The following is a 27935-nucleotide window of genomic DNA, read 5'->3' as shown; positions in this document are numbered from 1 at the left end:
GTCTTCGTACAGATCTGCATAATACACCCAAACACAGACTGTAAATACACCCGAGAGAACATGCAATATACACCTCTGCTGCAGATTTTAAAAAGACATTACCTGAAAGGCACTTGTTGTCCGCAAGACCAAAATTCAGCAGAAAATCATTCCAATTCCTATCGAATGAGTCTTTGATATGAGAGTTCCAAACAACTTGGCTCATTTCTTGTTCGATATTGGCATGTCCCTTGTACCCGTTTAATTTGCTTGGAATCTTCTTCATGATGTGCCAAATACACCAACGGTGAATTGTTGTTGGCATACAGGCCTCTAAAGCCCTTTTCATTGATGCGCACTGATCGGTGAGAAACCCTTTCGGAGCGTTTCCTCCCATGCAACGAAGCCAGCATTGAAATAACCATTTGAATGATTCAATTTCTTCGTTCTTCATTAAAGAGCATCCGAGAAGTGTTGACTGACCGTGGTGATTCACCCCGACAAAAGAACCACAGACCAAATTATACCTCAAACAAATTACCATGGTCCAGAATGCAAAATCATTAGTTACACCTTAACAAATGCTTCGCATACACCCAATGAAACAGCCAATATACACCTCTGATGCGGATTGGTAAAAATAAATTAATTTAGCATCATAAACAGGGACAGTTTGTTACCTGTTTATATTGTAGGTGGTGTCGAATGAAATGACGTCTCCGAAATACTCAAAGGCGGCTCTGCTTCTTGCATCGGCCCAAAAAGCCAGCTTAATCGATTGATCCTCTTCGAGTTGGAGCTCAAAAAAGAAATTCGGATTCTTCTCTTTCATTCTTAACAAATATTTCCCGAATTCCTTTGCATCTTCTTGTTCGGAAACATTCTGCACTTCCCTCGTAATGTAATTCTTCACGTCCTTTTCGATAAAATTTAACTCGCGATGACCCCCGGCAGCCGCAACAAATGATTGGTATGTTTTGCTTGGTCTGATACCGGCTTCCTCGTTATTCTCTATTGTACGACGAATGGACATGCTTAGTTCCCTGTGCTGTTTGAGCATCTCTGCTTTGCTTGGACAGCAGGGGTGTGAATGATCGAGCACAACCTTTGAATAATCCAAGCACCGACATCCTTCAATGTGTGTATATAAATTCTTGCAGGACAGTTTAAACCGGCTGTAGGATTGGTCTTCTCGGTTAGAGATATTTTAGATTTCCATTTTCCCTCTCTGCTATATGTAATCAGTTGATTCTTAATCTCGTTTCCCTTCCTATTTGTGCACCGAACTCTTGTAGAGAAACCTGCAGCCTTAGCGTAGTTCTTGTAAAATTTTTCAGCATCTTCAAGGGTGGTAAAGGTCATTCCAACCTTCGGAACAAGCTCGTCATCAACAACCGAGAGAGGCTGCACAATACACCGTGTCAGAAACTGTGAATACACCCATAGATATGATTCAAATACACCCAATCATGCCTAATATGATACAGCCGAACCGCAACAACTCAACTACACAATGACTTTTAAAGCCATAAACTGTAAATACACAGGCTGCAGAATACACCATGTCAAAAACTAAAAACACACCCAATCATGTCTGATATAATACACCTGAACAACAACAACTCAATTAAAATAACAAAACCAGTAGTGTAGATACACCCACACTTCTAGCAAAAATACACCCAAAAAAAGACCTGATCTACACCCGAGCGTCTGCTATAAATTCCAGGTAATTAATCACAACTAATACATTGAATCGACAGATTCATGTTAACGTGTTAGTTTCACAGTCAATGTTCAGCAATTTTTCAACTACACAATGCTATACAAATTACTGAAAGAAAATTCATTATGTAAATCAAACCTCAGGAACTTCGTTAGATTCAAATTCATAATCCACTTCGCCTGGATTCAGCTAAGAATCTGAGGTGGAATGATCCATTATCTTCAAAACGAGTTCAAACTTTGATTTCAGAAAACAACAAATCAAAATAGAAAACGAAGCTCGAGTTGCAGAGAGAGAAAAAAGTAACGTAAACGAAGAACATACCAGTGAGAAAGGGAGAGAAAAAGAACGATGAAGAAGAACGAGGGAAGACGCGCGAGAAGAAGAACAACCAAATCTCAAAATAACGAAAACGAAGAAGGAAACAAATATTTTAAATTTGGTAGTTAGATATACGCGGGATCTTATATAGCGCGTGTAATCAACGTATGTGGAACAGCGCGTATTTTCGTTTTATTATTTAATGAGCTTGTAAAGCATAGAGCTTTTCCGTATATTTTATCATTTTATCTTCCTAATTTATTGTCTTCTCTAACTATTAAGTTAAATTAACGATTTGATTCTGAACTATTTTATATTGGATAATTATACGAGCCAAGAGAATCATAAAATAAATAGCGAAACAATGATTTGAAATATTTGAATGGCTATTTGCAAATCAATTTTTATCAAAACTTCTATCTCAAGTTAAAGAGAGAGTGAAAGACCATGAAAAAATAATTTAACCTTATTTAAATATAAATTTTTGAATAATTTTTCTTTACTTTACGTATCTAGAGATTGGTATGTGCATAATTGAGAATGTTTATTACACTTCACACCTTTTTTTCGGTATATATATATTGTATTATGAGAAATGTTCAAAAATTATTAAAATTTATTTTTTATAATTATTTTTAACTATCAATCTAATTTTTTTAGTATATTAATTTAATAAATTAATAATAGATTTTTTAGTCTATATTTTTAAATATTAATAGTTAATTAATAGTAAAAAAAACAATAAATTCTGACTAATATTTCTCTTGTATTATTGCACTCCCACTTAATATAAAGAGATCATTAACAAAAAAAATTTTATCAACCCAAAGAAACACTCAAATACAATTAATAACTATAGGTATAGCAACAACTTTTTTTTTTTATCGGATGGATTCAACAGTCCCAATCCTAAATATTAACATCACATATTCACACACTTGGTCATGGCCAAGATTTAAATTTAGATACAACATATTAAAAAATAACATATTTAACCATTCAACCAAAGTCTCACTTGTTTTTTTTTTTTTTTTTTTTTATGTTAGTTGACATGGATTGGAACGAGATTGAGTGGTTGAGCCTTACGTATAGTAAGTCCATACCTCTCACTCATATCTAACTCTTGAGGCTTCATTCCATTAACAATCTTCCAATCAAAGTAGTGTAGAAGAGAGGCCAAGATGAAATGCACTGTTCTATGAGCAAGTGGAAGTGCTGGACACATTCTCCTTCCAGCCCCAAACGGAATGAGCCCAAAATCAAAACCCTTAACATCCATTTTGGACTCTAAGAACCTTTCTGGCACAAAGGAATTTGGGTCACTCCAAGTGCTAGAATTTCGTCCAATGGCCCATAAGTTAATTAGAACTTGTGTGTCCTTGGGAACTTTGAAGCCACATATTTCTACCATAGACTTTGATTTGTGGTGTAAAAAGGGAACTGGTGGGTGCAACCGAAATGTTTCCTTCACAATTGCATTTAGGTAGTGAAATTCAGAGATATTTGATTCATGTGGCTTGCCATCTTTGCCAAGGACTTGTAGGAGCTCCTCTTTGACTCTAGCCATCTTTTTAGGGTTGTGCACCAATTCTGTCATTGCCCATTCTATTGTGCTTGTTGTTGTTTCTATCCCAGCAACAAATAAGTCCTGGTACATCAATACAACAAATTATATATTATGTGCATTCATAGATGTATATATAAATATATAATTTTCTCTTTATTTTTTTTAGTTAATAATTGTCCTAAATTTTCATTCAATAACTTAATTAAAAGCTTGTCTAAAAAGTTAAGAATAAGAATTCATTAAAAAATGGAATTCTTTTCCATATTTTAAAACAAATAAAAGTTAATAATTTCAATTCCAATGAGAATTTTAATTCTCACATTTATTCTATTTTATAAATCATACTACTTTTGGTCTGACATAGTTATAATTTTAAAATTTAAAAAATTCAAAATATTAGTTAAGGATAAATTAATAAAGTCAAAATAAAAAAATTCAATTCTATTAAAATTATATATCATTCTAAATTATGGATTTGAATTAAAAATAAAATAAAATTCTTTTTTTAATAGAATTATAATTCTTTTCTCTAAAAAAACTTCTCAAACACACTCCAAACATTTTAAAAGAAAAAAAAAATTGTGCAAAAGTACTTACCACAAATAAATGTAATAAATGATGACGACTTAATTCTGTGGAACTATTTTCTTTGATGATATTAATGAAAGAATCCAATACATCATCATATACTTCAAAATTCTTATTTGATGAAGTTTTTAGTAGCATTCTTTCATCGAAAATATCACCAAAAACTTTCAACAACTTCTGAGTAATCTCATCTCCCCTCTTTCGGATGCCTTGTGGATCAAGAAATCGAAGAAGTGGAAAAAGATCCGCCACATTTGCCTTCCCAGCGTCTACCATTATGGACTCTACAGTCCCTTTAAAATTTTGAAATCCATCATCCCTAGTTTCATATTGAGTAAAATCCATGGAAAAAAGGGTGTTGGACAATGAATTCATTATTGTTGTGAATACAACCTCACCGATATCAATAGCTTCACCTTTTGAAGAGCAAGTGCTGAGAAAATCCACCAATTCTCGCACCTTTTTGTGGCGAAGTGTGCTAGTTGATTCTAGCTTTTGAGGAGAAAATATGTTTGTAGAACATAGTTTCCTTAGTGTTCTCCAATGATCACAAATTGGTGACCACACTAAAGAAACTTTGTGGTGGTCAAGTGCTCTTGTGATATCAGGGACTTCCCTATTGGAAAATGCTATGTCATGTTTGGTTAATGCTTCTTTGGCTATCTGTGGTGATGAAATTACTAGAGCATTTAAGCTTCCAAGCTTAAGAGTCATTAGAGGACCATAAATTTTGGAAAGGTTAAAGAGTGATTGATGGGGTTTTTGGCCAAGTTCTAGGATGTTTCCTATTATAGGATAAGGGTAAGGCCCTGGTGGCATTTTTTTTGTGGGTTTAGAGGCTCTATTAAAGATTACTAGTACTAATTTGAGGATTATAATGAGGACCATCATTACCTCAAATATGTTGTAACACTCCATATATATGATAGTGGATACCTCAATTCTTATATCTATGTTGCTTGGTTATGATTGTATAGCTTCGAATGAAGATTATTGAACCTCTATGTATAGATATATATAGGCTGATACAATAACGTGTTTAATATAATTCAAAAACACCGTGCTTCACGCAATGGGTGGATTCACATATTGCAATATTAATCTTACCTCATGCTTATGCAATAAGAGATATAGTTCAAATGACATAATTTTTCTATTTTCATCTAAAAGTTTTAGATTTAAGTCTCACTCCTAACTTTAAAATATATATATAAAAAGTTTAGAGAATCAGCACTTTTGTTAAAATTTGACTAGCATTTAACTAGTAAAAGAAAAGCGAATAATCTCACATAATTAAAAAAACTAATAATAACTAATTAATAACTACAAATTACAAAACTTGTTTTATATATATATATATATATATATATATATATATATATATATATATATATATATATTATTCGGCATTTACAATCCCACAACAACTTCACTATTGGCATTATTATATGCGAGAATCACGAATTACTACTATTTTTGGATAGTGTTCGTTGAACATTAAGTCAGATATCGCCAGCTATATTTTGCCTTAAATTCTATAGACATATTGTCTGGATCTATTTTCGTATGAGTTCGGTAGTGTGATGTATGTTTAAATTAACTAGCACCACAAGTATGTATGAACCGGTTCACACTAGTGATATGTTAGCACCACTACTATGTATGTTAACTCATATTGAAATGTGGAAACATTTGTAACACTGTAGTGATGATCTTTCATTGTCAAAGATTCACGCTACATGCAAATTGAATCAATATTTTTAATTTCGTATAGTAGTTAATTGGTTACGACTCTTACGCCTATAAATTAATACTGTTTTTTTTTATTTGTTAGTAATTAACACATCAGAAAACTTTTATGTCATAATAAGCTTCCACGCCTATATATTGTTCTAATTTGGTAGGCGAATGGAAAAGTAAATTAGTTCCTTTTGACAAACTAAACAAGTATTAGGGTAAAAAACGGCATTAAGCCATGGGAGGAAACATTTTACTCAAATCAGTCAAAATGAATTTTGATACACCATTCAACCAAAGCATAATTTAATATAATTTGAATCTATACGTTTCAAATTATACTTGTACATAGTTCGAATTGACTAACGTCGAATTACATGCATGCATGAAGTAGTAGTAGTTCGAAATAATATGTATCGAATTAGATAGGAGAAATTCGAATCAATTCAATTCGAATTACTAAGGAAGAGTGACGTTAGATGTAGTTCGAATCATATTAATTCGAATTACTAAGGTTTGTGAATTCGAAATTAGTTTATTCGAATTATATATATAGTGCGAATGAAGTTGATTCGAATTACTGTGAAGCAGAACTCTATATATATGCTGTAAACATGAGTTGCTCTCAACAGAGAGGTGAGATGGCTAGTGAGGATAGTTTTCTAGTCTTGGTACACCACAGAGGGGGGATTAAGAGAAAAACTCGATCCGGTGTGAAGTTCACCGATAAGGATCCTCTATGTATTATCGTGAGGCCTACGACGAGCTACGATGCCCTCGTTAGCTCTGTGCTGGTGAAGCTTGGTCTGGAAGGAGTGAAAAGGGTTAAGAAGTTTTTCTATCGCATTCCAACCACGGTGCTCCATGATACGGTGAAGTATGATTGTTTCACAATCGGGAGTGATGAGGACTTGTATGTCATGTTTCTTTGTCGCAGGCAGTTTCCCGAGGTGAGGACACCAGAGCTGTTGGCAAAGTTGGTTGACGTGGTATCCAGCTCGGGTGGTTCGAACCAGAATACCAACACTATAGCCACGGTGGCCGGTTCAAGCTCGAGACCTGCGGTTGCTTCATCCTCCGTACCGGTGTATGAGCCACAGATCCAGCCTGTCGCCTCCCCTTCGTTCGCTGTTGATCTCAGCGGCAACGTTGGCGATGAGGTTCGATATGGGGAATATCTTCCGACCGAAGTACATTGTCCTACACCGGCTGGTGTTGGTGAAGGATTGTTTGATGATCCAGATGACGATGATGTGGAGCCGGATATGATCGTTGATGACAGTGGCGATGATCTCGGAGCGAGTGATCCGAGAGGGGCTACAGGTGGATCTAGTTCTGGCACACAGCAGTACCCACCCCATTTTTCATCGTTGGACCTGGATGCCATGAGGCAGGATGGACATCCTGGGCAGCTTACTGGATTTGGCGCTAGAGATACGGAAGGGTCTGCCGGTATGACAGAGTTCCAGGTTGGTCAACAATTTCAGGATAAAGATGAGGCGCTGTTGAGTGTGAAGACCTACAGCATCCGCCGAGGGGTACAGTACAAGGTAGTTGAGTCTGACTATCGCAGGTATGTGGAAAAGTGTTCTGAGTTTGGGAATGGGTGCACATGGTTGATTCGGTTGAGTCTCCGGCAGCGCAAGGGCATCTGGGAAGTCAAACGGTACAACGGACCGCATACCTGTCTCGCCACCTCCATCTCCAGCGACCATAGGAGTCTAGACTACCATGTCATAGCGACATTCATTATGCCAATGGTGAGGGCTGATGCATCCGTCAACATCAAGGTGCTTCTAAATGTCACGGCCGCACACTTTGGGTTCAGGCCTACGTATAGGAGGGTATGGATGGTGAAACAGAAGGTCGTTGCCGTCATCTATGGGGACTGGGATGAGTCGTACAATGAGCTCCCTAGGTGGGTGTTAGGAGTTCAGTTGACGATGCCTGGTACTGTTGCAGTCCTCGGGACTTGCCCTGTTCGAGTTGGGGGACAGCTGGACGAGTCTCAGGCTTATTTTCAGAGGCTATTCTGGACGTTCCCCCTTGTATCGAGGCATTTCGTCATTGCAAGCCGTTGGTGAGTATTGACGGCACCCATCTATATGGCAAGTATGGGGGAACGTTGCTTGTCGCGATTGCACAGGACGGGAACTCCAACATACTCCCTGTGGCATTTGCACTAGTTGAGGGTGAGAATACTGAGTCTTGGTCCTTCTTTCTCTCCCACCTCCGCCACCACGTGACACCTCAGCCAGGTCTGTTAGTTATTTCAGATAGGCATAACAGCATCAAGGCAGCGCTCGAGGCTTCTGATGGGGGATGGGTACCTCCGGCTGCATACCGGGCATTCTGCATTCGACACATAGCAGTGAATTTCGCCCTCACCTTCAAGGGCAAGGATGCCCGAAGGTTTCTTGTGAACGCCGCATATGCGAAGACCGAAGTGGAGTTCGACTACTGGTTTGACATTCTGCGCTCTGAGAATCCGGCAATGTGTGAATGGGCGAACCGGATTGAGTATTCGTTGTGGACCCAGTATTGTGAAGAGGGTCAGAGATTCGGTCACATGACGGCCAATATCTCTGAGTGTGTGAATTCAATCCTGAAGGGGGTAAGGAACCTCCCTGTGTGCTCGCTGGTGAAGGCCACATACGGAAGGTTGGCGGAGCTATTTGTCCGTAAAGGGAGGGAGGCCGAGGCGCAGCTGGGCACTTGACAACAATTCAGTCAATACCTGGTAAAGTGTATCGAGGCCAACCTCAAGACGGCTAGGTGCTTCACGGTGACTATTTATGATAGGGATAACTCGGAGTACACCGTGGCAGAAACGACTTTGACTGGTTCGTTCTCACTGGGTAACTACAGGGTCTCACTAGGTTCTCAGACTTGTGATTGTGGATACTTCCAATCACTTCATTTCCCGTGTCCGTATGCACTGGCATGCTGTGCCTACTCACGTCTTACTTGGCAGCCATACGTCCACGAGGTCTATCGCCTTAGTTCCGTTTTCGGTGTCTATCGGCTGGGATTTACACCTCCAATTCCGGAGGGTTTCTGGCCACCATATGACGGGCCTACCGTTATACCGGATCCGAACATGAGGCGTGCGAGGGAGGGTCGTCCAAGGTCCACCCGCATACGTACCAATATGGATGAGGCAGATCCGAACCGGCCAAAGAGATGTGGCCTCTGCAGGCAAGTAGGACACACTCGTCGGAGTTGTCCGCAGGCCGGAGGAGCCACCCACACAGGGGGGAATGAATAGGAACGTGTTGTTGTTTGTTTTTATTTGTCTTTGTTTCGTCAGTTGTATTTTATTTTCGTTAGAAAGCGATGTTCTAGGTATAGTCATTTATAATTTTTTAGTGATGAATTTTGTATTTCGACCCACATATGTATGTTGAATGTCTTTCTAATTATGAAATTAAGTTACATAAACAAAGTACACATTCTGTGAAAGTGACTAATACAAAATACGATAACATCAAAGTAACTGCTGCATGAACTAATGACCTAGGGCACTCAGACATAGCACCGATAACGAAAACAAAATACATAATACAAACATAAAGAGACATCATACACCATCATCCCCCAATCATCTAAACAGGTGCGACCCCGTGAAACAACGGCGTGAAACCCGTGTTCTCTGACCTCTCCGTATAAACGGCTCCTCATCCTCAATATTGTCGCCGTCGTCATCCGGAGCAGGCTATGTGGGCATCCCGGGCGGGACATGTACGGGTCTGGATGATGACGGCCCAGCAACTGAATGTGACCCAAGAGTATGTGCGGATGCTGGCGTCCCATCGAGGGCAAAAGCCTGCACAGAAGCCGCCGTGGGAGGCTCGTTCAAATCTACATCTAACGGAGCCTGTGTCCCTGTCGTCTGACCCCGTCCTCAGGCAGCCTCATCCTCCTGCATGATGGTCTGGATATCATCAAGGAAATGTAGTCCACCGAACTCGGCGACAATCCCATCACCAGCAAGGAAGTCTGGAAACATGGACCCCGGACTCACCCATGGCGTACTCTCCTGAAGTGTCTGGTCATCACCGGGAACACCAACGAAGTAATCTCCGAGCGATCCTATGCCAAGCCCAGTGGCAGTCTGACTCGAGGGATCTCCCATACCAGATCCATACCACTCACCATCATGCCCCCGTGAACGGGCCTAGCATCCCCCATAGCAGCACTTCCTCCAGCTGCACCCCGACCATGATCAGGGACATCGTCTCTAGTAGCAGCCCCCCTCCTCCTGCCTCCACGCCCACGTCGTCTCCCGCCCCCTACCAGCCTCATCACCCTCCTCCATAGCATGATCTAGCCACCGCCACTCACGCTGGCTACGACGTGTCCCGACTCGAGCTCTCCTATCAACCCGACGCCTGTCAGGATCGTCGTCGACTCGCTCCATATCAGGAACTCGGCCGGCACCCCTCTGCGTTGCCTCGTCCGGAATAAGAATACCTCTCGGATCCCCCAAGTACATCTCTGGTGACAAGAATCTCTTTCTGTGCTGATGCCACCATCCCAAGAACTCATGCGACGGACCCGGGTCGGCCACGATGTCGAATTGTAAAATGTGCTCCGCTCGAGTCTCCCAGTGAAGATGCCAGTACTGTAAGTGGGACGGGAACCAACGGTCACCTCCTCTCCCGTCCTTCAACATCAAGAAGTCGATGTTCAGGGCGGGATGCGGTGGGGGCTGTACGCCGCCAAACTGCGGTAACACTCTATCAACCTGATGCCACTCAACCACCGCAAAATATATCAGGGACGTCACACACCGCCATAACATCATATGCCTAGGCTCCAAGACCTCCGGATGGACAACCTGGATGACGTCGAGAGCGCTATAGGGCATCCATATAAACTGAAAAAAGCAAATGAAATCCATTTGACGAATTTGTTAAACGATATAGACTGAAACAAGCATTAAATATAAGTATGAGCTTAGCGCACTTACATCCCGAGGCTGTAGCAAGTCGATCCTCAGTCGAGCATTCTGCACCCGAGGTTTCAATAGATGGCCCCGGTTATTTATTAAATCGGGTTCGGACCAAGCCTCGGGTCACCCGGCCCCGGCCCGTTGGACCCGTGTAGTTGTTTGCTACTTAATATTTTATTATTATAGGTTGGTATGACTCTATAAATTATTATTATTATGTTAATCTTGTGTTGGTTGTTAACTTTGTTTTAATTGTCTTTTGAACTTTGAATGTTTAATGTGTAATTGATATAATTATTATTATGAAACTTTAAATTATTATTATGCAAATGTTGCATTGTTATGGAATAATTTTTTTTCAAAATTTAGAGGTTCAAAAGATGTAGAATCTAATTTTTGGCGATGTCGTGATAAAGTTGATCAAGACCCGGGCTTCACCCGGTTTAGACCCGACTTAAGTGTGGCTCGAAAGTAACACGATTTCATCGGGTCTAGGGTCGGGTAAGGGTCTCATAAATAGACCCGGTCATTATTTAGGGTCGGGTTCGGATCACGACGAACCCGGCTTCACCCGGCCCCATGTGCACCCCTAAATAGTGGTACCTCGAGGAAAGGGGCCAGCTACGCATCATACCCACGAGGCCTAAAACCAGGAAACCGCCAAAAGATCCACGACTGGAGTAATTGTAACGGCCTAGCTAACTTCACGACATGTCTGTTGGCCACTCGGCACATGCACCGGTACAACCATGCTAGTGCCGCCGACCCCCAACTGTAGCCACCCATCTCCTCAAGCCTAGCAACGAAGGGTAGCCATCTGATGTGTATACGATTGCCGGACTTGTCGGCAAACAGCTGGGTACCCAACAACATCATGATATAGGCACAGGCAAAGCGCCTAACTGTCTCCTCATCGTCCCCGTTGGGGCACTCTCCAAAAGTCTCCTGGAACCAGGTGCAGTTCACTGCAAATTTTTGAATTTGGTTTTCAAGAGGTAAGACGCCGAGCAACTCATGGAACCACTGCCAAGCTGGCCGGCCACCCTCAATGTATATGTGGAAGTCTGTCAGGCAACCACTAACATAATGTCCGTCCACTGGCAACCCTAGCTGGTACGCGACGTCCTGAAGCGTGATGGTGCACTCTCCGAACGGCATGTGGAAGGTGTGCGTCTCAGGCCGCCACCTCTCGATGAATGCACTCACAAGGGGCTCGTCTATGCGGAACCATCTGTCGTTCAGTCTCGCAAGATGGTATAATCCGACCATCTGCAAGTACGGAATGTACCTATCATCAAGACGCATCCCCTGCTGCTGCCGCACGCTCGATATGCAACACTGGGGCTAGGCAACAGATGAACCGCATAATTAGAACAAATTAAAATACCACTAACATATAAAATTCACGTCGTAAAGAACCAAAAAGGTAATCATTAACCATGAACAAAAACCATGAACAAAAACCACTAACATAATCCACATGCAAAAACCATTAACAAAAACCACTAACATTATCCACATGCAAAAACCATTAACAAAAATCATTAACAAAAACCGCTAACATAATCCACATGCAAAAACCATTAACAAAAAGCGCTAACATAATCCACATGCAAAAACCATTAACAAAAACCACTAACACTAACATAAACCACTATCAAAAACCATTAACAAAAACCACTAGCCTATACCACTATCCTAAACCACTATTCTAAACCGATAACAATAACGTAAACCACTATCAAAAACCATTAACAAAAACCACTAGGCTAGACCACTATCCTAAACCACTAACAATAACATAAACCACTATCAAAAACCATTAACATAAACCACTAGGCTATTACCACTATCCTAAACCGCTGACAAAAACCACTATCCTAAACCACTAACAAATACCACTATCATAAACGGCTATCATCAAATACTACCATTAACCATTAACAAAAAACGCTATCAACAGCGCAATATCAGAAACCACTAACCTCGTCGTTTATCACCCCAGCGATATGAGCAACTCCATCCAAACGGTAAAGCCTCCCCGGATCGTCCCCCATCACCTGAATATGCCACTCCGGTATTTGTCGGCCCGATTGTTGGTCATTTTCTCTGGGATTTGGTGGGGTTTGAAAATGAAGAAGTGATTCGAATGAACTTGGTTCGAACTCCTTATATAGGTGAAACACTTGTAATTCGAATCAATTCCACTCGAACTACCTATTGCAACCAAAATGCACGTAATTCGAACTACCCTAGGCCACGTGCTCCAAGTAATTCGAGTTAATATAACTCGAACTATGCATGCATAATTCGATACTACTTGATTCAAACTACGTTCGAATATTGCTTGGGAGTAATTCGATGTGATTCAATTCGAATTACGTGTAAACCTAATTCAAATTTTATTGATTCGAATTATATAAAAGTGTTATTTGCTGGAATGGTGTGTTAGAATTTATTTTGGCTGATTTGAGTAAAATATTTCCTTCCATGGCTTAATAACGTTTTTTACCCCAAGTATTAAGAACAATAACAAGCAAAGTCAACTTCATTTGCTCAAACTACAATTTTTTTTTTCAGAAATTAGAGAAGATTTTTCATTCACTAATAATTTGTGGCTATGATAGGTTAAAAATATTTATATAATTTAGATTAGCTAAAACAAAAAATCTAAACCTTTTAACATAAAGTCTAGTCCACTAATAAACAAAAATAAATTAAAATATATTAAACAGAATATGTTAACAACTTAAAATATAACATAATAAACTACGTACTAAATACATAGAACTTGTTTGATTGTTATATTCTTCAACAAACAAATTAAAGTTTTCAATTTTTTAAGTAGTACAGATTTAATCATTTATGTGTTTTTTTCCATCATCTTATTAAATTTTTAGAAAATGTAATTTCATAATATGGTATTAAAACTTCTTCTATCTAAAGATTTAGAGTTCAATTTTTGTTGACCCAAAAAAAATTCAACAAAAAAAAAATTATATAAAAAATTTACACAAATCTAAAAAATAATTTTTATATAAAAATGTATTAGAAATATAATTCAGTACTTTATCTTATAAATTTAAATTTTTGTGGGAAGTAATTTCATAACCAACAATACATTACAAGTCCCAAACCTTCACTAGTAACAAAAAATGATTATATCACATATTTTTGCAAAGCACTAAGAAAAATCATATATTACCAAATGATAATCCACCATATAATTTAAATTATACATAAATAAAATTCTTAGATAAAAAAATTTATAAAATCCACACACAATAATAGTTATCAAATTAAATATTTTTTTTTTAGTTTTTTACAGTATCTTCTAACTCGATAGAATAAAGACTAATTCATTACAATTTGAGTTTTATTTAAGGATTTATCGTTGACCAATAAATTACTATATACACAAAATAATATTTAAATCCTCAATACTTATTTAAGCGGATTAGTAAACTAACTAGTAGACTAGTGCAAGTTAGTTTCCTTCCAGCTAATATTAAATGGTATGAATTGGAATGAGTAAAAGTGGTTGAGCCCTACGCACAGTAAGACCATATTCTTCTCTCATGTCTAACTCTTGTGGTTGCTTCTCATCCGCAATCTTCCAATCAAAACAATGCAAAAGAGTGGCTAAAATCAAAGGTACTATTCTATGTACCAATGAAATTGCAGGACACATTCTTCTTCCAGCTCCAAACGGAATGAACTCAAAATTGTTGTCTTTAGTGTCCATTTTGCACTCTTGAAACCTTTCTGGCACAAAGGAATTTGGATTACTCCAAATGCTAGAATTACGTCCTATGGCCCATAAATTAACTAAAACTTCTGCATGTTTGGGAACTTTGAAGCCATTAATTTCTACATTGAAATTTGATTTGTGGAACAAAATGGGAATTGGAGTGTGTAACCGAAATGTTTCCTTTACAATTGCCTCCAAGTAAGTTAGCTTTGATATGTCTGATTCTTTAGGGTTTTCATCTCTACCAAGAATTTGTAAGAGCTCTTCTTTGGCTTTAGCCATTTTTTTAGGGTTATGCACCAATTCTGCCATTGCCCATTCCACCGTGCTTGTTGTTGTCTCTAATCCAGCAATAAATAAGTCCTAGCAAAAAATTCATGCATATGTAACATCCGAAATCAAATATAATTTAATAACAAAGTGTATATTTTGTGTAATGAAATGAAATAAATTTTGCGAAAACATAAATAAACTCACCGCATGATTAAATATTATTTATTATAATAACTCGATTATCAAATTCATTTTATAACCAAGTCTACTTAATTAATCACCTCTAATCGTTTTTTTTAAATCTTACTCAAACGATTATCTTCCCGTGCATATTTTCCTTTTTCTTTTCTTCCCCTCCATCTTCATCTACATCTTCTTCTTTCTCCAACTTCTTCTTTTTATGTGTATTTTTTCTTTTTATTATTTTTTTCTTTTTTCCTCTTTTGGGTCGTCTTCTTTTCTTCTTCTCCTTGATCTTCTACTTCTTATTAATTCTTCTTCTACATGTTTTTCCTTCTTTTATGTATTTATTTATTTGTTTCTTTATGTATTTTAAAAAAAATTACGAAAAAAAAGAAAAAATGAAAAAAATAAAAAAGAGAAACCAACAAAATATAGAAAAAAAGAAAAATGCATAATAAAAAAATACAGATATTTTGTAACGATAAACATAAAAATTTTGAAAGAAAAACACAATTTTTAGAAGAGAAATATATGAATAAAATATAAAAATTTGATGCAAATAAAAAATTTTAAAGATAAAATTAAAATAAAATAAAATAAAATTTAAGAATATTTTTAAAATTTTTGACAAATTTTAAAGATAAAATATATATTAATTATCCGTAAAACTCTCTAGATTATTCGTACTCTCTACCTAATATAATAACAGTGTGATATATATATATGGGAGTGCTAGATAAACAATAATTTTTTTGAACAATATGAACAACCACCAATCAAATAAAAACACACTACACTTCTAAATTACTTACTTAAATTTTAATATTAAAATAACTATCCGATATATTTATTGTTTAGATTGTTTAATATTTTTATTCTACCTATACTTTTCCATATATATATATATATAAGACAAACGTATAAGTCGATGAGCAATAATTTATTCTCAACCGTCAGTAGTATTTTTTATGCGAGCATAGTTATCATTCGTTTAGGAAACATTTTGGAGATCTTGTGTAAAAGTATTACTTACTAGAAATAGATGTAATAGGTGGCGACTCAGTTCTGAAGACTCATACACTTTGAGAAGATCCAAGAAAGAATCTAGTACATCACAACAAGTTCCTTCAAAGCTGCTTTTGTTGGATAATACTTTTAGTCGCATTCTTTCCTCAAAAATATCATTGAAAACCTCCAACAACCTTTTAAAAGATTCTTCACACCTTCCTCTAAGGCCCTGTGGATCAAGGAAACTTAGAATTGGAAAAAGATCTACAACGTTAATCTTTCCAGCATCGTCCAATATACCCTCTATAAGCTCCTTGAAATTTTGATGAGATCCATGATGATCATCATCACTAGCTCCATAGTAGTGTGCAAGATCCATAGAGAAAAGGGTATTGGACAATGAATTCATTATTGTTATGAACACAACATTACCAATATCAATAGCTTCACCTTTGGTGCAACATGTTCCCACAAAATTCATCAATTCTTGCACATTTTTGTGGCGAAGTTTGCTAGTTGATTCAAGCCTTCGAGGGGAGAATATGTTTGTGGAACATAGTTTTCTTAGTGTTCTCCAATGATCACATACGGGTGACCACACCATAGAGACTTTGTTGTGGCCAAGTGCTTTAGTGATATCAAGGACTTGCCTATTGGAAAATGCTAAGTCATGTTTGGTTAATGCTTCTTTGGCTATCTCTGGAGAAGAGATTACAACAGCGGTTAAGGTTCCAAACTTGAGAGTCATTATGGGGCCATATGTTTTGGAAAGGTGAAAGAGTGATTCATAGGGTTTATGGCTAAGTAGTTCTAAGATGTTTCCTATTATGGGATAAGGGTAAGGACCTGGTGGCATTTTTATGGTGGGTTTGGAAACTTTCTTGATGAAAAACTGAAGGCATGGCCATACAAGGATAACCATCATCAAGAGAAATGTTGGGTAATAATAAAAATAATACTCCATATGATAATGGATGGTGTTATCTTGAACACGAATAAAGTAGATGATAACACATACGTATATATAGAGACAATATATATATATATATATATGGGTTTTGCTAGTCATGGATTTTTATTAAGTAGACAATGACTTTTGTGAACAATAATAGACTTTAAAATTGACCCAATAAAATAAAAAAAACACTTCATTCTCAATTCTTAAATTATCTCCTAAACTCTAACATTAGATAATTATCTGCACACTTAATGAATTGAACATACATCCAGCAATTGTTAATTGTACATGACTAAACTGAATCAAAAAGAATAACTATTCAATTAAAAATTAACATAACTATCTGCATACCTATTAAATTAAATTGAACATTTTTTACTCAATTATTCACATTATTTAATATTCTTATTGTCTATATGTAATTTTTCTATATATAGAGCCATAAATATTTTGGACAAAAACATGTTAAAATATTATCAAAATTTATTATTTTTAATTTGACCATTAATTAACCATGAATTTATTAAAGTGATCAGAGAAAAAGACGAGGGAAAAGCTGTTTTTTCTTAGCCAACTTGTTATATTATTCATTGAAATTGATTGCTATAATATTAGTTTTCTAGCATTATTAAAAAAAAAAAAACAAACAAATTTAAAGGCAAGTTACTTAAATAAATAGAATAGAGAAAACGTTTACCCAAATGTGTAAAACTGGTTCTTGTTACTTGCATGTGCAAAAAGTCATTTCTATGTAATCCGTGGCAACCCACCACGGTTTCAAAACGTGCATAAACCGTGGCAAGTCCCAACGGATTATGGCCAAAAGATATAGAGTGTAAACCGTGGTAGGTCACCATGGTTTACTAAGGAGAGATGGCGTGCATAAACCGTGGAGAGTCACCACGGTTTATGAAGAAACTTGTTTGCACATAAAACCTTGTGGGTCACCACGGTTTATGTGTATTATTGACTAATATATACTATAAAATTTTTACATGTATTATCAATTATTTTTTCATTATGTTTATCCCTATTTTTCATTTTACACTATATTTAAATATTTATTATACTATAAAAAATATTAATGAACATAATAAAATAATTACTTATTAATATTTTTTAGAGTACTCATTAATATTCTTATAATATAATAAATATTTTTTATTTTAAATTTAACAAATACTAATGTATCAATATACACTTATATGTGAATTTATTAAATCTATATAAAAGATTTAATCAATAAGCATGTTAATGAATATTAATATACCAATATTAACAAGTAATTATTTTATTGTACTCATTAATATGTTATAGTGTAATGAATCTTTATTTTATAAATGAAAAAATAAAGATGAATATAATGAGAGAGGTCACCTTAAGCTTAAACGAACTTTTGAGTAGTTTTTATAAGTTCGCCTAAGATTTTGAAAACTTCATAAAAACTCAAAATAAAAAATAAAAACACAGATTCCAAACATTAATGTTAGTGTAATTTATTTTTAAAAATATTTTTTTATTTTATAATAGAAAAAAATCCAAAAATTTCATGGTGTTTATTATTGGAGTCTAATTTTTTTCTAATTTATTTTACATAACAAATTTTAAATATTTTAAATTAAATATTAATTTTTTATTTTTTAGTAAATAGACATCAATTTTTTAAGCATTATAAAAATCATTTTCTTAGTATTATCTGATTTTTTTTTCTATTGTACTCTTTCTATTATAAAAAGCTGTTGTTTGATAAGACATAATTTAAGATTCTGCTCATAAATTTATTGTGCTAATAAATTCATTTTCTATTAGACATAAAATTAACAAGGTTTTCTGGCCATTATTTACTACACATAAACCGTGGTGACTCTCCACGGTTTATGCACGTCATCTCTCCTTAGTAAACCGTGGTAACCTACCACGGTTTACACTCTATATCTTTTGGCCATAATCCGCTGGGACCTGCCACGGTTTATGCACGTTTTGAAACCATAGTGGGTTGCCACAGATTACATAGAAATGGCTTTTTGTACATGCAAGTAACAAGAACCAGTTTTGCACATTTAGATAAACGTTTTGTCTATTCTATTTATTTAAGTAAATTGCCCCAAATTTAATGCACTCTTAGAGGTTCTGCTAACTTGTGCTGTTAGCCATGTGTATGTTGAATTTTGAAATGGAAGCTAAGGTACCACTCATCATTGAATTTTTTCGGCTTGCAAAGTAACAGTTTAGTTGCCACACCATGCATTGTTTTTGACAAAAAGATCGAATACGTACAAAAAGAATTAAATGGACAATATATATTTCAACAATAATTCATACATGCATGTCTGAAATCACACATACACAAAGTTACGTTGTCTTTAAGAAAATATTATTAATTGGTTTGAATTGGAATGAGTATGAGTGATTGAGCCCTACGTATAGTGAGACCATACTTTTCTCTCGTGTCTAATTCTTCTAGTTTCTTCTCACCCGCAATCTTCCAATCAAAACAATGCAAAAGAGTTGCTAATAAAATCAAAGGTACTATTCTATGAACCAATGAAATTGCGGAACACATTCTTCTTCCAGCCGAAATGGAATGAACTCAAAATTATTGAAGTCTTTATTAGTATCCATTTTGCGTTCTATAAACCTTTCTGGCACAAAAGAATTTGGATTATTCCAAGTACTAGAATTTCGTCCTATGGCCCATAAATTAACTAGAACTTGTGCATGTTTGGGAACTTTGAAGCCATTGATTTCTACATTGGACTTTGATTTGTGGAACAAAAGTGGAATTGGAGAGTGCATTCGGAAGATTTCCTTCACAATTGCATCCAAATAAGGAAGTTTTGACATGTCTGATTCTTGAGGCTTTTCATTTTTGCCAAGGCACTTCTAAAAGCTCTTCTTTGGCTTTCACCATCTTTTCAGGATTACATAGCAATTCTGTCATTGCCCATTCCACTGTGCTTGTTGTTGTTTCTATCCCAGCATTAAACAAGTCCTGGTAAATGCTAATATACAATGAAAATAATCATCCATATGACACCGAAAATCATATATAAAAAATTAAACTTTAAGCAATAATGCATGATTAGATTAGGGAGTCAACTTTTTGAGCGAATATCAGTTAATTTTTTAGTAAAGATTTGTTTCGATTCCTAATCATTTATTCAAAAAATAAAACAGTGATTTACAATTCGAAAATTTTTATCCAATCTCTAACCACTCAAATAATTGATCTAAGTGGTTCGTGACACATGATAAATGGCTTTTTTTTATTGATATATGCATGGAAAATTCTTTATTTCCCATAATAAGTACGGTTGGAAACTTCTCCCAAAATGCACATGACCAATTCGCAACTCTCACCTGTGAAATGAAAATAGGCGCCATTTTAGGCAATGTGGCCACAAAATACGTGCTGTCATCGAACACATGCCATGCCAAGCTAACCAGCCACGAAATGTAGAGCACTTCAAGGCTGACACACACGAAATGCCCAACTCACTAGCGGCACACACGGGTTGGCTCATTCCACAACTGTTAGGCACGAAATGGGTTTGGGACAGTGAAGACACCAACTCCCAGTGGTGACAGTTCCCGTACGAGCATGTAGTGGGTAGTTTGGGAGGCAATTTACTGTAATGTTATGGGTGAAGCAATATAAAAAGGGGTGAAGGGGAGGGGACCAATTCGGAGGGTAGGGGTGAGCACGGGTCGGTTTGGTTCGGATTTGTATTTTTTTGTACATGTATCCGAACCAAACCAAACCGATTAAGAATGGATTGGTTCAGTTCGGGTAATTGGGTACCCGATAACTTTGAAATTCATAAAAAAAATCAAATTTTTATCTTAAAAATTCAACAAGTACAATAAACATGTAACATCAATAGAAATAATCCAAACATGTTAAACACCAAATACATTAAAAACTAAACTCATTAAAATCCAAACATATTAATAATGAATAATTATTGTCTAATGGAAAAACTATATATATTTTTTTATTTAATTAAATATATGATTGAGTTCACGGGTTGGTTCGGGTTCTGCACCTCTAAAATCGATACCCGAACCAATCACTAACAAAAGCCATCGGTTTAATTTGAGTTAGACCCAATTACCCGTTGGTTTCAGAACCAATTTAATTAGTTTGGTTCGGGTTTAGACGGATAATCAGGTACTCGCTATCCGTGCTCACCCCTATCGGAGAGTAGAAAATAGGAGAAAAGTAGTGTGGTTTAGTGTGGTGTTGTGTCGTGGAGTAGAAAACAGGAAACAGATGCATGTGGGCAAAAAATAATTCAACTGTAACAAACAACATTAATTATTAAAATCAATAGAAATAATTCAACTGTAACAATAAACATGTAACATCAATAGAAATAATCCAAACATGTTAAACACCAAATACATTAAAAACTAAACTCATTAAAATCCAAACATATTAATAATGAATAATTATTGTCTAATGGAAAAACTATATATATTTTTTTATTTAATTAAATATATGATCGAGTTCACGGGTTGGTTCGGGTTCTGCACCTCTAAAATCGATACCCAAACCAATCACTAACAAAAGCTATCGGTTTAATTTGAGTTAGACCCAATTACCCGTTGGTTTCAGAACCAATTTAATTAGTTTGGTTCAGGTTTAGACGGATAATCGGGTACTCGCTATCCGTGCTCACCCCTATCAGAGAGTAGAAAATAGGAGAAAAGTAGTGTGGTTTAGTGTGGTGTTGTGTCGTGGAGTAGAAAAAAGGAAACAGATGCATGTGGGCAAAAAATAATTCAACTGTAACAAACAACATTAATTACCTCATCCACATGCATCTGTTTCTTGTTTCCTACCCCACCAAAAACACAATAACGCACTAAACCACACTATTTCTCTCCTGTTTCCTACCCTCCGAATTGGTCTCTTCACTTCGCTCTCTTTTATATTGCTTCACCCACAACGCTACAATAATTTGCCTCCCAAACTATCTACTGCATGTTCGTACGGAAACTGTCACCACTAGGAATTGTTGCCTTCATTGCCCCAAATTAAACCTATTTTGTGCTTGACAGTCGTGGAATGGGCTAACTTATGTGTGCTGTTAGTGAGTTGGGCATTTCATGTGTGTCAGCCTTGAAGTGCTTTCCATTTCGTGGCTGGTGAGCTTAATTGGCATGACGTGTGTCAGATGGCAGCACCTATTTTGTGGCCACCTTGCTTGAAATAGTGCCTATTTCCATTTCGTGGGTGAGGGTTGCAAATTGGCCATCCACATTTTTGGAGGAATTTTCAACCGTATGTATTATGAAAAATAAAGAATTTTTCATGCGTATATTAATAAAAAAGCTCATGATAAATAGGAGTATTCACAAAAATTGTTTCGTTAATTAAATAGTTGAGGATCGATTAGACCAATTATTTAAATGACTAGAGACGGATGATTACACATATATTTTTAAATTATAGAAAATTACTTTGTCTTTTAGATAAATAATAGTCAGAAATAAAAAATGGTATTTATTTTTAATTTTTTAATATTATATTTTTATCTTAAATTTTAACCTTAAATTTTAGAATCTAAATTCTTTTAACTCTAAATTTTAAATGTTTCAAAAAATAAAAATTAAAAAAAATTATAATAAAAAATTAATTAGTATTAATTAATTAAAAGTTTAATTTCTTTTACTTATTCAAAACTTATTAAAATATTCTATTAGATACAGTTTTTTAATCCCACTATAAATTTTGTGACATTTCAAATAAATAAAAAATTATTCACCAGTGTAATAGTTTAGAGTTATATAGATGTCATGCAATTCCAATTTACAAATAGTAAACTATATTAATTAATATATTAATTTATAAAATTTAGACGTTCTTCCTCAAATCCACAATCTAGTTATTACTCACATTTATGAAATATTTTGACATGGAGGGTAGAAGTACTACACTTACCATAAATAAATGTAACTAATGGTGGCGGCCCAAATCTGCGGAACCATTATTCACTTCGATGAAATCTAGAAAAGAATCTAACACGTCACAAGTCCCTCCAAGATTCTTGTTAGAAGATGCTCTCAACCGCACTCGTTCATCAAAGATATCATGATCGAAAGCCTTCAATAGTCTCTTAAAAGATTCTTCACCTCTTCCCCTTAGGCCTTGTGGATCAAGAAATTTTATAATTGGGAAAAGATCTATTACATTAATCTTTCCAGCATCGTCCAATATTCCCTCTATAAGCTCCTTGAAATTTTGATGAGAACCATGATCATCATCATCACTAGCTCCATAGTTAGCAAAATCGATAGAGAAAAGTGTATTGGAAAATGAATTCATTATTGTTATGAATACAACCTTACCAATATCAATAGCCTCACCTTTGGTGCAACATGTTCCCACAAAATTCACCAATTCTTGCACCTTTTTGTGGCGAAGTGTGCTAGTTGATTCTAGCTTTTGAGGGGAGAATATGTTTGTAGCACATAACATTAAACTACTCTTTCACTTTAGCCTATGACAACAATAAAAAAGTCTCGTGACCTACAAATTCAGCCTAATAGAATATATAAATTCAGTTACAATTTTAGTTTTTATTATTTTATCTTTTCTTATCTTTAGTTGTTCTTGTGCTTGTTTGGGTGCCATTATTTTGATAAAAAAAAATTTATTGAAAAAAAATCTTTTTTTATTTTTTAGCGTGTTTGGCAAATTTTGAGAAGTAAAAGTAAAAGCACTAGAAAAATGAGAAAAACATCTTTTTTGAGAAGTTGTAATTTACATCTTTTTTTAAAAGATCTTTGTTCCTTAAAAAAAGATGTTTTTCATATAATAAATAAACAAAAAGATACTTTTATATTGTTATATCCAAACATAATTGATAGATAAAAATATCTTTTTGTATGAGATACCCAAACATAAAATTACTTTTACTTTTCCATAAGATCTTTTAAAAAAGATAACTCGAAAAAAGATCTTTTCTTATAAGCTCATCCAAACAAGCCCTTATCTTATTTTTATTTGCTTTTATCTTTCTTCGGTCAATGCTCTATATATGTACTAAGGTGGAAGAGTAGTTTAACAAAAATTCCCAAAACACACTCAAAACCAATTGTGCCCTAATCTCGCTTTCTCTCTCTTTCACATCATCACTCTCTCCGATCAACGCTTCTGCGGTCGTAGCTCACCAATTGATCAGCTGCTATTTTGCTATTCTATTTTGTCAAAGAAGTGCACGCAGCAAAATGGACGATTGGGAGGATGAGCAAATTGCACCTATTGACCTTAACAAAAAGAAAGTGACTAAAAGTAAATGGGATGATGAAGATGTGGATGAAAATGATGTAAAGGAATCATGGGAGGATGAAGATGAGCCTGCTCTGGCACCGGCACCTGCCCCTAAAACAACCGAAAAGGCTCCTAAAAAATCTGAAAAAGCTGCTGAAAAGAAGGGAAAGAGTGTAGAACCAGTAAAGGAAGAACCGTTGGATCCTGTGGCTGAAAAACTTAGACAACAAAGACTGGTTAAAGAAGCAGATTATAAGAGTACCAAAGAATTGTTTGGTGGTGGGGGAAAAGATGAGAAAAACCTTGATACTTTCATACCCAAGTCAGAGAGTGATTTCTTGAAGTATGCAGAGCTCATCTCACACAGGCTTCGTGCTTTTGAGAAAAGCGATCATTATATTGGTTTGCTGAAGGCTGTAATGAGACTATCTATGGTTCAATTGAAAGGAGCCGATGCAAAAGACATTAGATCTTCAGTTACTGCCATTGCAAAAGAGAAGATAAAAGCAGAGAAAGAAGCCAATGCTGGGAAAAAGAAAGGTGGCAAGAAAAAACAGCTTACTGTTGAAAAAGCGGATGATTATTTTGCTATCAGTGATCGATATGAGGCTTTGGACGATTATGATTTCATGTGAAAAATTTTGGTTCGATTCCATTCAAATAGTCATGGGATTCTTCAACCTGTTTCAACATTGGAAGTTGGGACAAGACCCTTCGGCATACCCTTATTATCTAAAATTGATGAGAGCTGTCCTGTAATTTGTCCAATAAGTGTGTGCATCAGTGTCTTATTACTTGTCAATGTCGATTTTGTCACTATAACTACATCTGTTTTTCTCATACTCGGAGGTAGATTTCAGTAGATGATTCATATAATTTAAAAAGTTTGAAGATGAACTTGGCAACATTCAACTTTACTTTTTGGGTAAATTATGTTTTTTTTTTGTCATGGGGTAAATTATGTTCTTGGGTTGTGAGAATTGAATTGCCTCTTTCTTCATGTCAGGTCTATTTATGTTAAAAGCTGGATGTTGGCTTTGGCACCATACTTTAATCCATTGATTTTTTATACATAACCAATGTTAGTAGTAATCCAAGCATAGAGCATTCCAATAAAAAAAAACAAATAAAAATAAAATAAGAACAACTAAAGATAAAATAAAATAAAATAATAAAGACTAAAATTATAACTGAATTTATATTCTGTTAGGCTAAAATTGTGGGCTACGAGATATAATTTTCTTAGTGTTCTCTAATAATCACAGACGCGTGACCACACCATAGAGGCATAGACACGTGGTCAAGGGCTCTTGTCATATCTAAGACTTTCTTATTGGGAAATGCTAAGTTATGCTTGGTTAATGCTTCTTTGGCTATCTCTGGTGATGAAATAACAATAGTTGTTAAACTACCAAATTTGAGAGTCATTATAGGACCATATGTTTTGGAAAGTTTATAGAGTGATCCATAGGGTTTATGGCTAAGCTCTAAGATGTTTCCTATTATGGGATACGGGTATGGACCTGGTGGCAATTTTATGGTAGGTTTAACTAATAATATTTTGGAGACTGATAATGATGAAACGAAGGCATTGCCAAAGGAGAAGTATTATCATCATCATCATCATTACTAGAAATAGAAATATTATTGTGCAACACTCCATAAGTATTATCATTTATATAAAATGATACATACTTGCATTTGTATTTATATTTTTCAACTACTCTTCAATAACTATGTTCTTTATATAACTAATTCCAGCTCATTATCACATTATCCATTTCACCTCTGCTTGCTGATTAGAACTCCACGTTTAAGTCCTGGTGCATAACAAAACATGACTTATTTAGTGGCCAGTATTTGCAGTCATGAACAGTCCTTCTTAGTTTAAATACACAAATTTAGGTGTTAATGATAATACAGATACATTGCTTGAAAATAGAATTTATTTTTCTTTGGCATAGATGATTTTTTTGCAAATTTTAAAACAAAACACACAGTTAAGTTACAGGAAATTGTATCAGTACTCAGTAGGATAAATGGTACACTTACCTAATTATGAGAAAACACGTCTGGTATTGATCTGAGGGTCATGCATATCATTTCTCCCATTCTAAATTCCATTCAGACTTTGGGTTTTATCAAATGCAAATAATCACGTGCTTTGGGTTTGAACAGTTGAATGCTCTTCTACAAATGCTCTTCTATAAATCTGATGAGCTAGATTGAAGTTAATGTCAAACTATAAATCTTGGTAGCATAATGGTTGTTATAGCTAATAAATTACCTATTAAATTTTCAATTATTTATGACAGTTATTTCAATATGATCAGGTTTATTTTCTTTTAAGAAGGAAAATTGAAGATGTATGTTGTTCTCCGTGCTGACATGTTCACATCACCAGCCTTAGAAATTGAAGAAGTTAAGCGAACTAAGCACGAAGAAATTCTACGTGCTTTTGATATATGTGATGATGATACAGCTAAATCCAATTAAATTCTTGTCAAGCTGGCAAATAACATCAAAGATTCAAAGTAGTTGATTCTATTAAGGATTTAAGATACATGGTAAACTTATCTTTCCGTTATTTTTACCAAAACTTTGATAAATTATTTATCTTTTGCCCCATGATGGTGTGAGGATTGTTTTGACCATTTAAATAGTCTTGAAAATTTTGGTAAGCTGTAAATTCATTCATCTTTTCCTTTTTTCTTAATAAATTCATTACACATGTATTATAAGTAAGGAGTACTCTTAATTATAAATATATTAAATAAAATAATTATTTATTAGACTCATTTCTATATAATTAAGTAAGGAGTACTTTTAATTTTATATTTATAATATTTTATATCAATTAACTTTAAATTTTATTATTTTTAATAAAATTAATAAAAAAATAATAGGGATAACTATTTAAATAATAAAAATAATTATTATTTCTAATATTTAAACAATTATCAAAGTATCTAATATGATATTTTGATTAGCAGACTTTTTTTAACAAATTATACTTTTATTATTTTGCATCAATAAGTTAAAATTTTTATCTATTTATTATTACTTTTTTTCATTGGAATTAAGATTCTCAAGTTAATGATGATTAATTTTAATTGAACTACGTACATATGAGATATGAACTTTTATTATACTTTAAAATTTCCCATGGTACTGTTGAACCATGTCAAATGGTTTTCGAACCAAAGCCATAGAACCTAAAGAAGTGGTAGATGAGGCTAAGAAGCTCGGTAATAAAATATTTATTTTATATACTATTTTTATTTTTTAAAAACAGTTTTTACTTTTTTTTTATTTAATTTTTTTTACTTTATTTTAACATCTTCAAAAGAGTACGTATTTTTGTGTTGTAAAATTTGGAAGTTTCTTATTTTTTTTGTCCTGAATTTTAAATTATATATTTTTTTAATGAAATAAAATATTTTCTTTATCTTTAAAAAAAATTATAATAAATTATATAATAGTATAATATTTAAATATCTAATCAAATTAATTAATTGATATAATTAATTTAAAAGAGTACTAGCAGACTAGCAACTTTTGGTATTTGTAGCCATCAAATAGCCATCAATGATGATTTTAATGGTATGAGA

General features: G+C 34.9%; 4 protein-coding genes across 4 annotated transcripts; 1 reads left to right on the top strand and 3 right to left on the bottom strand.

The window, feature by feature from the left end:
• Positions 1-2867: 2867 nt before the first annotated feature.
• LOC112728347 (cytochrome P450 76T24) lies at positions 2868-5172 on the bottom strand. Its single transcript, XM_025778432.2, has 2 exons — positions 4191-5172; positions 2868-3674 (listed from the first exon to the last, which is right to left on the bottom strand). Exons 1-2 carry the CDS (start codon positions 5097-5099, stop codon positions 3069-3071), a joined length of 1515 nt encoding a protein of 504 aa, XP_025634217.1. The 5' UTR covers positions 5100-5172; the 3' UTR covers positions 2868-3068.
• A 9208-nt stretch (positions 5173-14380) lies between these two features.
• Positions 14381-16835, bottom strand: LOC112730581 (cytochrome P450 76T24-like). Its single transcript, XM_025780652.1, has 2 exons — positions 16113-16835; positions 14381-14986 (listed from the first exon to the last, which is right to left on the bottom strand). The coding sequence occupies exons 1-2, from the start codon at positions 16833-16835 to the stop codon at positions 14381-14383; spliced, it is 1329 nt and encodes a 442-aa protein (XP_025636437.1).
• Positions 16836-23007: 6172 nt separating this feature from the next.
• Positions 23008-23529, bottom strand: LOC112730580 (inactive cytochrome P450 76AD1-like). The gene has a single exon (XM_025780651.1). The coding sequence runs from the start codon at positions 23527-23529 to the stop codon at positions 23008-23010; it is 522 nt and encodes a 173-aa protein (XP_025636436.1).
• A 606-nt stretch (positions 23530-24135) lies between these two features.
• Positions 24136-25241, top strand: LOC112728346 (uncharacterized). Its single transcript, XM_025778431.3, has one exon. The coding sequence runs from the start codon at positions 24282-24284 to the stop codon at positions 24957-24959; it is 678 nt and encodes a 225-aa protein (XP_025634216.1). The 5' UTR covers positions 24136-24281; the 3' UTR covers positions 24960-25241.
• Positions 25242-27935: the final 2694 nt, after the last annotated feature.

Source organism: Arachis hypogaea, chromosome 12 (genome assembly GCF_003086295.3).
Source record: "Arachis hypogaea cultivar Tifrunner chromosome 12, arahy.Tifrunner.gnm2.J5K5, whole genome shotgun sequence".
NCBI lineage: Eukaryota > Viridiplantae > Streptophyta > Magnoliopsida > Fabales > Fabaceae > Arachis > Arachis hypogaea.
The sequence above is the reverse complement of the archived record's forward strand: the minus strand, read 5'-3'. Positions and strand labels throughout refer to the sequence as shown.